The following is an 11,784-nucleotide window of genomic DNA, read 5'->3' as shown; positions in this document are numbered from 1 at the left end:
TTGCAATACATTTGAATGCGATCCTACCATTTATTAGGTCCTGAAACTAATTTTTCTTGATTTTTAAAGGTTTAAAATAGAAAAACAAATATAAACTAATAGAGGGCCCCAAAATATATTTTTACGTGTTGAAAATATGTGGAATATCCTAAATTATCTTTAGTAAACATTATGAGACTAGAATAACTTGAACTTTGGCTTATTATGAATCTTATATAAAGTCACAAAATCGATTGGAAAACATGAGTTTTAACTCACAGTTTTTGTAAAAAAATTGAAATTTTTTGTTTTAGGAAATATTTTGCGTGGGAGTTAAGAAAAATGTTGCAGGATATTTGAATGTGATCATACCAATTATTAGGTCCCAAAACTATTTCTTATTGATTTTTAAAGTTGAAAAATAGAAAAATAATTATGAATTATTAAGGGGCTCAAAATATATTTTTATGTGTCGTACATATTAGGAATGTCCTAAATTAATTTTATGAAACATGCGGTGTGACTAGAATGACTCGCATTTTGGCTTAAAATGAATCTTGTAAAAATTATCAAAATCAATTGGAAAACGTGGGTTATAACACACAGTTTTGGTCAAAAAAATTAAAATTTTTAGTTTTATGAAATATTTTGCGTGGGAGTTAAGGAAATTATTGCAATTCATTTGAATGTGATCCTACAATTTATTAGGTCCTTAAACTATTTTTTCTTGATTTAAAAAAATTTAAAATAGAAAAATTAATATAAACTAATAAAGGGCCCCCAAATATATTTTTACGTGTTGAAAATATTTATCCTAAATTATCTTTAGTAAACATTATGCGATTAGAATAACTCGAACTTTGGCTGATAATAAATCTTGTATAAAGTCACAAAATCGATTGGAAAACGTGAGTTACTCATAGTTGTTGTAAAAAAAATGAAATTTTTAGTTTTAGGAAATATTTTGCGTGGGAATTAAGAAAAATGTTGCAAGACATTTGAATGTGATCCTACAAATGATTAGGGCCCAAAACTAGTTTTTATTTATTTTTAATGTTGAAAAATCGAAAAATAAGTATAAACTATTAGGGTGACTCAAAATATATTTATATGTGCCGAAAATATTTGGAATGTCCTAAATTAATTAAAGTAAACATGCGGTGCAACTAGAGTGGCTCGCATTTTGGCTTAAAATGAATCTTGCTAAAATTCTCAAAATCAATTGGAAAACATGAGTTATAACTCACAATTTTGGTCAAGAAAGTTAAATTTTTTAGTTTTATGAAATATTTTGCACGGGAGTTAAGGAAATTATTGCAATTTGAATGTGATCCTACAATTTATTAGGTGCTCAAACTATTTTTTTCTTGATTTGAAGTATCTGTCCTTTTTTATTTGTTGTTTTTTTCTTTTCATTTTTTCCCAATAAAATAAAATTTTAAAATTTTTATACATTTATATGGGATAATAATCTCTCTCCTAAAATGGAGGAGGAGTGGGGTTATTGGCCCCCTTTTCTAGTGAGATTTAATACACGTCTTCCCCTTTTTTATTTTATTTTATTTTTATTTTTTGCTTCTAATAAAATGAATTTTAGATTTATATTTTTTTTACAAAATTGCCCTTGTGTGTTTTCATGTATCAAATTTGGTCAGTTCTTTTTTTTTTGTTTAAGGGGCTTTTCAGTCCAATTTTTTTTTTGTGAAGCCTTGAAACATCAAAATGTGCTTCTTGTTTTCTAATATAATGATTATATTATCCGCATAAGAAATAAAAGAAACAAATTATTATGTAAACAGTATGGAAAATATTGATTGCCTCCTCTCCAAGTCTCCGGACCCTTTTGCTTCGTTAGTGGGAATATTCTCCACGAATATCCTCTTATCCCAAATATTTGATTGTGCAAGTGCAAGTGCCCATAAATATCAAATAAGCAAAAACTCTTTTGATAGTTCTCATATTTTGTTTTTCTCCTTAAAAAATAGATAAATGGTGGTAAGTCATGATTATTTATTAATTTCGGATCGATAAGGTCCTGGAGAATTTTACTTTGTTTTTTACCACAGTCAAGCAGACTAACTAGGAAGCTACAGTCCGCGCATTGCTGCTGTTGGTAATTCCCATGTCTTGAATTTCATAAATTTTCAGGTATGAAAATATAAAATATAGAAAATATCTAGCTTAATTTAAGCACATAAATAAATTCCTTATAGTTATAAATAAACAATCCTAAATTGATTTATCTTTTTGGGGTCTAATTGATTAATATAACTAAAAGGTAATCCCGCACCGCACCGCAAGCAACAGAAAAAGCAAAAGAGGCGCGGGGGGACCAACAGAGGAGAAAGAGAAAAGGCAAGCCCGCACTGCAGCAACAGAGAGAGAGAGATAAGGAAAAGAGGCGGAAGGGAAGAGGAGGGGAGGGAGGGGCCTCGCCGTTCGCCATTCACCACCTCCTTCTCTTCCTTGGTTTAATTTCTTCAGTCAGGTCAGCCTCCTCTCAACCTTTTCTCTGAAAATTGTTTATTCATTCTCACAATATTTATTTTCGTCATCGAATTAAATTAAATTGAATTCTAAATCATCGCATTTAGATATAGGATTTTTTTTTTCGTTTATTTGTTTTATTGAATACATCGATATTTTTACGTTAAAAGAAGATAGAATTCAATTAAACCACATAATTAACAGCTTAATTTAATATCAAAATCGTCATTCACGATTTGTAAGAACTTTTATTTCCAAACGAAGAAATAGGAAAATTTCTTAAAAACACGAAAAAGGCCATTGGGCAAAACGGTCTTTTTCTCTGCTCTGCCAAATTGCCAATGAGCTCGCGGTCCTAGGTTGCCGGAAGCTCCTGCCTTTCCCCACTGACCCTATCAGCCCATCACTATCTCCAAACTTCTAAACTTTTCTTTTCTTTTTATTATAAACGTGGCATTTTTCTACTGGACCTTGTGTTTAAACCGCCAGCTTGGATTTTTATTTGGAAACAAAGACAAACATCAGAATCCAGGAAAGCTTTGGTAATCTCCAGGGAAGAAAACGAAGAAAGGAAGGATCAGGCAAGGAGGAGGGTTCTTGCAAATTGCTATTGGTTGGTCGGTGTCGGGTGCGCGTGGTGGTGATAATCGGGCTGTCTGTCAAACGACATTGACAGCCCGATTTAGTTTTTGTTAGAAACTTACAAGTCCAAGCAACGCGGTGAGAATATTTCTTTTGACAATCAACGAATATGCGCTCCCCAAACCAACCCACTTTTCGGTTTTCTATCCACTATTAAATTCTAATTCTTGCGTGTTTTTCATGCGCCTATAAATTCCGATTCCAATTTTTATTATTTCTTTCGTCGTTTGAATTCCTTATTCCAATTTGATACAATCCCAATTCCTTATTTGTTGGTGCTTGACTATTCTTCTTGGTGGTTTGTATTTATCGTCATATTTCCATTCATTCATTTTCTCTGCAGGTGATTCCCGTGCTTGAAATTGTTGGCTTTCTGGGAAATCTGGTCGCTTGGCTTGCTTGTCATTTCCTTTTCATATGTTGAATGGTGGTTGCTTGATATTCGCATGAGATATTTTGGGCGCCCTTACCAACAATATGGCTTCCTTGTCTGGAATGGTTCAACGACCTCTCGTTGCGGCTGCTGCCGTTGCTGTTGCCTCGGTTTCTGCTGACATCTCTGATAAATTGCCGTCTTACCGATCCAATGACGCTTGTTCTACGTCGGGTTTATCACACATCACCTCCTTGCAAGATTGGAACTCATCCTGGGTTTCACATATTTCGGTTTCTAAGCTCGCAAACTTGTCCTTTGTCTCTAGAATTCCAGTACCTGTGCCCAACATTAACTTCCCAATTCCTAACACGGGCTGCAATTTTGTTCCCAAGCAGCTATATTCATCGGTTGCATCTTCACCTCTTCTTCTTAATCTGTATCAGTCCGCAGACCTGGTTAAAGCACGAAAGCCAGCTTCGTATAACCATGATATATCATCTACCTCCCCATCTGAGGTCTCGTACAGATGGCATTTACCTGAACCGAATGCCATAGATGTTTCAGGCGGTTCTGATTGCTCATCAGCAAAGTTCAGGACTGTGGTGGTTTTGCTAGGATGGTTGGGAGCAAAGCAAAAACATCTCAAGAAGTATGCCGAGTGGTATACTTCCAGGGGATATCATGCTATTACATTTACTTTGCCCATGTCTGACATTCTCAAATACCAACCTGGCGGGAAAGTTGAAGAGCACATCGACTCGCTTGTGAGCCATTTGGCTGATTGGTTAGAAGAGGAACATGGAAAGAACATGGTGTTCCATACTTTTAGCAATACTGGATGGTTAACGTGAGTCCAGTCCCTACTTATATTCTTTTTCTTATATAAACTCCATGTGCGATTTCCCCGTTCTCCTGTGTAACCATTTCCTGGTTTGCTGCATCTTACAGGTATGGGGTAATTTTGGAGCAGTTCCAGAAGCACGATCCTTCTCTAATGGGCAGGATTCGGGGCTGCGTTGTGGATTCTGCACCTGTTGCAGCACCTGACCCCCAGGTAAAGGATAGTTGCAGTTCTGTAACTGGGAAAGAGCAGAAGTTATCTACTGATCATATTTAAAAGATAAAAAGTTATCTACACATACTCCATTTGGCACCAGACATAACCTGTTGCTGTCATTTTTTAGAGTGTGGATCATGTTTCTATGAATTTGACCAATATAATACTTCATTTTGCTCAATATAGTTGTAGCAGCAGAGCCTATCACTACCACCTTGCCCAAATGTTGTAGGAATATCCAAAGAAAACGTATTGGTTTCTGAGTTTTGTGTGGCTCATTCAGACAGCTGTTTGGGTTTGTTATGCAAATGATCTGTTTTTTTAGTTTTTTCTGGGTTCCAGGTTTTTTCTTAGAATTTTAGATGATTTGTGTTTGGATGAGTGTGCTATCTAATTCTTGCCCTTGTGCAGGTCTGGGCTTCTGGTTTCTCTGCAGCCTTTCTGAAAAAGCGTAGTGTAGCAGCAAAAGGAACAATGGACTCAAATGAGTCAGGGATGGATGCTTTGGTTGGCAGCAATAATGAAGTAGTGGCACCCAAACCTGCAGTAACCGAAGCAGCATTGCTAGTAGTCTTGGAGAAGTTCTTTGGGGTGGTTTTGAAATTTCCTACAGTGAACAGGTAGCCTATCTTATTCTTCCTTGCCCTTTTATTTTCATAGAATTATCCGAGGTGGATGTGAATCTTCATGCACCTTCCCATGCTACAAATTTCCGTTTATGCTTGAATTCATTCACATCACGGCTCACCTGTGTTATATAATCCTGGAAGAACCATTGTCAAAGCAAATGTCAAATTAGTATTGGCAAGAGTTGTTCTCTCCTTGTATGGAAAGTAATATGAATCTTATTGTTGGGATTGCAGGAGGCTTTCTGATGTGTTAAGCCTATTGTCAGCGCGCCAACCAAGTTGTCCGCAATTGTATATCTACAGCTCTGCAGACAGGGTGATTCCTGCAGGGTCAGTGGAATCATTCATAAAGGAGCAAAAGAGGGCGGGACATGAGGTTAGGGCTTGCAACTTTGTGTCGACGCCACACGTTGATCATTTCAGAAACGACCCAAAACTGTACACTTGTGAGCTAACCGGGTTTCTGGAGGACTGCGTGCTTCCTTGTTGCAAACAGTCGCATTGATTGATCGAAACCATGGAGTCACCGAAGATGATTCTAAAATTCTTTCTGTTACTTGTGGTTAAATTTACACAGCATATCCAATTAATTCATTTGTGTAGAGGTGGTTGAATGCAACACAGGATATCCATTTTCCGCTGTTTGTTTTCACATCACATGCTACAGACAATATATACAAACAGATTATTCTCATCGATCAACTGTCAAGTTTTACCAAAGGATGAATGATGATGTTAGTTGTACCCATTTGCAGTTTTGATCTTTTGATACGCATTGAAACGGGGGGACATCAAAACATTACCTATAGCATAACTTGTAGTTGGACTCTTTTTACTGCACTAAAGAGAGTCGATCCGTGTATCTATTTTAATTGTAATCCACCATTCCACGTTGGCTCATGACTTGGACCAACCCTGGTGACTGTATACCTCTTTCCAGTCGGAGCAGAGGTGAACAAATAATAATTTGACTCATTTTTTTATTCGGAGTTGGTATCCATATGATAGGCTACAACTTACAAGCCTACAACCACCCATTTTATATAATTTTTTTCAAATTTATATTCTGAAATAAAGCAACTTTATATATAAAAAAAAGAGTTCAAATTTATATTCTGAAAATAATGCAAATTTGTAACTTATAGTTGACACAATGTCAAGAGTAGAAGTGGAGCAAACCAGAAACAGGGAGACAATATTATGTAGAATGACACCCGAGCCCCTGGCTAGTAGGCTACCCCTTTGAATCTCTCTCATCTTTCTCTCTCGAGTCTCAAGTCTCAAGTCTCAACCCTAATCCTAATCCTGATTGAGCCCTCCCCAAATGTATAATCTCAATTGGGGTCAGGGTTAGGGTTTCCTCCTTCAATATCAAATATCAATGGCTTCTTCATCATCAACCGATTCCCCGTCAATAACAATAATGGTATGTATCAACGAGGCGTTGACGGACGACGAGCTCCGGTCGGTGCTAGCGAAGCTGGAGAGCCAGAGGGACAAGGAGGTGTTCGGGTTGGTCTGCAAGCGGTGGCTTCACTTGCAGAGCACGGAGAGGAAGAGGCTCTCCGCACGTGCGGGGCCTCACATGCTTCGCAAAATGGCTGCCAGGTTCTACAGGGTCCTGGACCTCGACCTCTCTCAGTCCATTTCCAGGTCCTTCTATCCCGGTGTCACCGACTCTGATCTGCGTGTTATTGCTGATGGGTTTAAGTGCTTGAGACTCCTCAATCTGCACAACTGCAAAGGTTTTCTTTTTTCAATTTCAGACACTGTTTATTTGAATTTGTTTGAATATTGGATATCTGCTTGTTTCATGGGTTTATGGCAGTAGATTAGGTGACTAATTGTTACAAACTAAATGCCGATGAGGGATCTTTCTCTACTTTTATGTGGGTTTTTATTGCCTTTAACAGAGCTGCACGTACCTTAGATTGTGGGATATTTGTATTGGAGGCGCATATTTTCCATCTGCATACTGCATACTGTGACATTCTTATTAGACTGCACAATGGAAATCAGAAAAACTTTTTGAAATGCGTGTGCTCGTTGTCTTTTGTATTGAACACAATAGACCTGGTTCATGTATCACTTATTTCTTTCTTTTACAGGAATTTCAGATGCCGGTGTCATTTTCATTGGCTCTGGTCTTCCATCACTACAGTCCCTAGATGTGTCATATTGCAGAAAGTTAACAGACAAAGGATTATCAGCTGTTGCCCAGGGCTGCCCAGACCTTCGGGGCCTTTATCTTGCTGGCTGCAGATTTGTTACTGATGGGTTATTGCGAGCCCTTTCAAAGAATTGTTACCATTTGGAAGAGTTGGGGCTCCAAGGTTGCACCAACATAACTGACGCTGGACTTACTGATCTTGTAAATGGATGCCAACAGATCAAAGTTTTAGATATCAACAAATGCAGCAATATTGGAGATAGTGGAGTTTCCAGTGTCTCCATGGCATGCTCATCTTCTCTGAAGACGCTGAAGTTGTTGGATTGCTACAAAATCAGTGACGAGTCTGTATTGTCGTTGGCCAGATTCTGCAAAAATCTTGAAACTCTAGTCATTGGTGGCTGCCGGGACATTTCAGATGCATCTATAAAATTGCTGGCTGTTTCTTGTAAGAGTAATCTCAAGAACCTACGGATGGATTGGTGTTTAAATATCTCAGACTCTTCATTGTGCTGTATCCTTGCTCAGTGCAGAAACTTGGAGGTTCTCAACATTGGGTGCTGTGAGGAGGTGACCGATGTCGCCTTTCAGGGTTTAAATGGTCGAGGTGACACTGAGTTGGGTTTGAAGTTTTTAAAGGTGAGTAATTGCCCAAAAGTAACGGTGGCAGGTATAGCCATGGTTTTGGACAAATGTGAGACTTTGGAATATCTGGATGTAAGGTCGTGCCCATACATTACAAAGGCAGGTTGTGAAGAAGGGGGATTGCGGTTTCCTGAACGTTGTAAAGTGAACTTCACAGGGAGTTTAGCTGAGCCTGAGGTGTTACTTTGTGAGTGGACACGGTCAGCCACAGCAGGTCAAAATTTGTGAGGGGGAGTTTAATTAATCTGTTGGAAAGCTTGAATGATGACTGGTGAGGCTGGTTTTGAGCTAGCCTCTGCCTCTCTTCTCCGTACTGGATAAATGAAATGCTGGTTTGCTGGTTTGTTGTGTTGTGTGTTAAATTCCTTCCTTCCTTGAGTCGGAAGTCAGAATATTAAAATCATGTACTTGGTGAGTGGAATAAATTATGTGGTCACTTGTTACTACTTAGACTGGATTTATAAGCCATATGAAACTCATGTTACTTGTTATCAAGCAGGTAAATAGAAATTATTTACAAATTAGGATGTGTGATCATGTTGTGTTACTATGGACTTTCAGTAGAAAGAGTGCGAGTTATGCTTAAGAATTACTAATTGTGCATTGCGAAACCGGTGATTGTAAATAACATGAAGAGCCACGTGGTTTTCAAAGAAAAGAGAATTTTCTCATTAATAAAAAAGAAATATATACACATTGTCCGTAAATTAATGGTATTGAGCTCCTCCTCCACGTCTTCCAGTACTCCTAGCTTAATGTGCATAATTACTCACAACTTGATCACATGTACTTACTTAATTAAGCTTGAGATGGAATATTAATAGCCTGCTGGAGATATTTCAAAGTTTTCTGGTAATTCAAGAACCCCATAAACCAGAAGTCAAAGTCATCCACAGTAACTATTTCTACGTACTTTTGCGACGGCTTCTTCACGTTCTCGCTCTGGTTGACCCTGTTGATCTTGTTCACTGGGATCACCACCTTGTAGTGGACTCTTCTTACCAGCTGTTGTCCCTCTGAATCTGACGATGGCAGTTTGATCGATCTCTCGCTGCAAAACGCAATCTTGTCCGTCGAGATGAAGAGGAGGCCTGCCATAGGACCCGCCGTGGTCGACAGATAACACTGGGATGCCTTGAGCAGCCTCTCTCCTGCGTTGACGCTGAATGCATGCTTAAACACCTTCTCTAACGTCCCTCCTACTTTCACAATTTTAGCCCCCAGCCTCAGCTTCCACTTCACCGTCTCTGTGATCTTGGACCCCAGTCTCACTGCACAATTGAATCAAATTAAGTAAACTATTATGTAACTCAAACTTATCTTAATTTCTGGATTAGTATACATGCACAGCGAGCTGCAATAAAGTGATTTAGTGAAATTGAATAAGTCGTCGTCCGTGCTGCTTACCGTGTTCTTTGACTCCATGGGCAAAACTGTCAGCCTTCTTGGTAAGCTTGTTCATCCTGTTAAGCACTGAATGCACTCTGCTTTGTCCGATGAGCTTTGAAGATCCAGTAGTGATTTCACGATCATTAGGAGCCGCTGCTGGAATGTTATGATGATATTGGATAGCAGCAGTATGATCTGCACTCTTAAACGAATACGCAGCTGCGGCGGCTGCTGCCGAGTTCATTGGAATTCCGATAACTTGTCCTTGACGTGAGGCCTTCATATTTGATTATGATTAGTAAGTATCTGCTAGGATTGGCTGCAAGTTAATTAGAAGAAGAAGAAGAAGAAGAAGAAGAAGAACAAGTGATGAGGAGATGGATGGATGCTTAATTGGTGATTCTTGTGGTTGTGTGAGCGTTATGTTAGGTATATAAAGGGATGGAAGATGGTAATAGGCGGGTGGGGGTGAATCTAACTTTTGGTTGCATGAGTCATGTATGGCTCATCAGTGAGAATAAAGGCACTACTACTCCTACTACTACACGGATTCTTTTTTAAAGATAAAAATATTATCTTTTCATTTTCAAAAGATAATGACATGGCATATATGTTATCTTGGATCGGTAGTTTTGCTCTAAGAAATAGACATTTTAGCAATAAGGTTTATATGTTGTGTTGTGCAAACAAATAACTCGAAAGAAAAAAGGTTTTGCATGCATATCCCCCATTTCCATCTCCAAATGTGTTTGTGTTGTCCGTCTCGTCCACCTTGTTTGTCTGAGTTGTTATATATCTTTTGCTGTATTTTCCAAATCAGCTCTGCCCAAGCATTACAACAAACAGGAAAAGACAAAGGATCTGGGGATAAAAAAGAAGAAAATGAGAGTATATATCTTGATTAATTCCTGATTAATTGGGAATTATGCTAACTTTTCAATCATTATAAATTAAGATTAGATTTAATTGAACAAGCATCGTCTTACTTAATTAACTTTGCTCAAATAGTATAATAATAATAATAATAATATTGTAACCAACTGTATTTGGAAAAGAGGAATTCAGATGTGTCAATGAAAACTTTTGAGCTGGACCTTTAGCTTTCTGATGCCATTGCCAATTGCCACCCCCACCCACCCACCCTCCCTCCTCTCCTCTCCTCTCCTTTCCTCTTACTAATATACTAATACCACTAACTACCTACTACTACTAATTAAGATAAGATGACGAAAAGGAGGGAACAAGTATTTGACTATTCCTGACCAAATTTGTACATCACCCGAATCACTTGGTATAGGACTCAGACTAGGAGATATGTTGGACAAGTAATTCATCACCCTGTCCTCAGTGTGTATGTGTGCTGTTTGTTAGAGTATGAGTTCTCTTACATTGTTCTCATGCCAAACCCAGGGAACCCATAAAATTTGCAGTTGCAAGAAAAAGGTGGCGGCAGTTAGTTGAGAGAAGCAAAGAGGACCACCGACCATCCCCCTTGCACATATTCCATATTAAGTCCACATATATCTAAGTGAAGCATTTAACATTGGTCAAAAGAGCAAAGTCTTAACCAGCCATGTCACTCGGACTCAGGCCCAGCTGATCGGGTCGTGTCACATCTCCGTCGACAGGGCAAGTGCAACTGTGCAAGTGCTTATCTGGACAGATTTTGATGAATCGTCACCATCATGGCCAATTTGGCGTTCCTTTCCTTTTAATCTAATTAAAAGACACCTTTGTTTTTTTTTTATATCTTTGAATCGAAGCTTTCTAATTCATTGGTCAATTCCCAGCAAAATAAATGGGTTAAATAAAATGAAAGAGAGAAAAAGGTGTGCTAGCTAAAGCTAAGCCAAGCCGAGTCACTCGGCAGGCAAGGATATAGGAGGAAAGGTGGAGAGGTATCCTCCCTCACCACCTTTTGTTTTCGAAATCCAAATGGTCCATCCCCTGTAAGCAAAAGATTGTCTGTGTGGCCAGAGAGACAATTGGTTACCCCCAACTTTTTTATTTGTGATCTAAACCCATCGTCTAAGAAAGAAAAAGGGAGATCCAGACGTCAAACACACATCAGCTCCCATTCCCTTCCGGAGTAGGATTCTCTCCTCTTTCATCCCCTCTTATTTAAATAATTGCGATTACATTATGTCTACATCTTGTTTTAAATTTTTTATATAGAGAATAAGACAAAAAGAATAGTGTGAGAGGAGGGAATGGTCCTAGGAGGAGAGATAATCATACTTCTTCCCTTCCTCCGCATGTCCATTCTACTCTCTACTTGCATTTTATCTATTTATATTTATCATGCAATTTTATATAAGCTTAAGGTGAATCATGGAATACAAGCCCTCTTAAGTTTGAGGTTTTTTTTTTATTTTTTATTTTTAAATTGTTACAACTAATATATTGAACT

At 38.2% G+C, this 11,784-nt stretch overlaps 3 protein-coding genes across 5 annotated transcripts; 2 read left to right on the top strand and 1 right to left on the bottom strand.

The window, feature by feature from the left end:
• Positions 1 to 1,939: 1,939 nt before the first annotated feature.
• On the top strand, positions 1,940 to 5,918 carry LOC103430590 (uncharacterized). Of its 2 annotated transcripts, none has more exons than XM_008368734.4 (6): positions 1,940 to 2,127; positions 2,258 to 2,467; positions 3,452 to 4,331; positions 4,433 to 4,538; positions 4,953 to 5,161; positions 5,405 to 5,918. In XM_008368734.4, the coding sequence occupies exons 3-6, from the start codon at positions 3,586 to 3,588 to the stop codon at positions 5,673 to 5,675; spliced, it is 1,332 nt and encodes a 443-aa protein (XP_008366956.2). In that variant the 5' UTR covers positions 1,940 to 2,127; positions 2,258 to 2,467; positions 3,452 to 3,585; the 3' UTR covers positions 5,676 to 5,918. The 2 variants fall into 2 exon arrangements, with proteins under 2 accessions (XP_008366956.2, XP_070667092.1); XM_070810991.1 differs by lacking the exon at positions 1,940 to 2,127 and adding an exon at positions 3,020 to 3,186 and having other exon boundaries at positions 2,354 to 2,467.
• A 375-nt stretch (positions 5,919 to 6,293) lies between these two features.
• Positions 6,294 to 8,509, top strand: LOC103430591 (uncharacterized). 2 transcript variants are annotated; one of them, XM_008368736.4, is made up of 2 exons: positions 6,294 to 6,915; positions 7,279 to 8,509. In XM_008368736.4, exons 1-2 carry the CDS (start codon positions 6,552 to 6,554, stop codon positions 8,211 to 8,213), a joined length of 1,299 nt encoding a protein of 432 aa, XP_008366958.2. In that variant the 5' UTR covers positions 6,294 to 6,551; the 3' UTR covers positions 8,214 to 8,509. The 2 variants fall into 2 exon arrangements, with proteins under 2 accessions (XP_008366958.2, XP_008366959.2); XM_008368737.4 differs by having other exon boundaries at positions 6,332 to 6,915; positions 7,288 to 8,509.
• A 121-nt stretch (positions 8,510 to 8,630) lies between these two features.
• On the bottom strand, positions 8,631 to 9,793 carry LOC103430592 (GEM-like protein 4). The gene is made up of 2 exons (XM_008368738.4): positions 9,393 to 9,793; positions 8,631 to 9,256 (listed from the first exon to the last, which is right to left on the bottom strand). The coding sequence occupies exons 1-2, from the start codon at positions 9,655 to 9,657 to the stop codon at positions 8,784 to 8,786; spliced, it is 738 nt and encodes a 245-aa protein (XP_008366960.1). The 5' UTR covers positions 9,658 to 9,793; the 3' UTR covers positions 8,631 to 8,783.
• Positions 9,794 to 11,784: the final 1,991 nt, after the last annotated feature.

This window comes from Malus domestica, chromosome 13, assembly GCF_042453785.1.
Source record: "Malus domestica chromosome 13, GDT2T_hap1".
In the NCBI taxonomy this organism is placed as follows: domain Eukaryota; kingdom Viridiplantae; phylum Streptophyta; class Magnoliopsida; order Rosales; family Rosaceae; genus Malus; species Malus domestica.
This window is presented reverse-complemented; position numbering and strand designations above follow the sequence as displayed.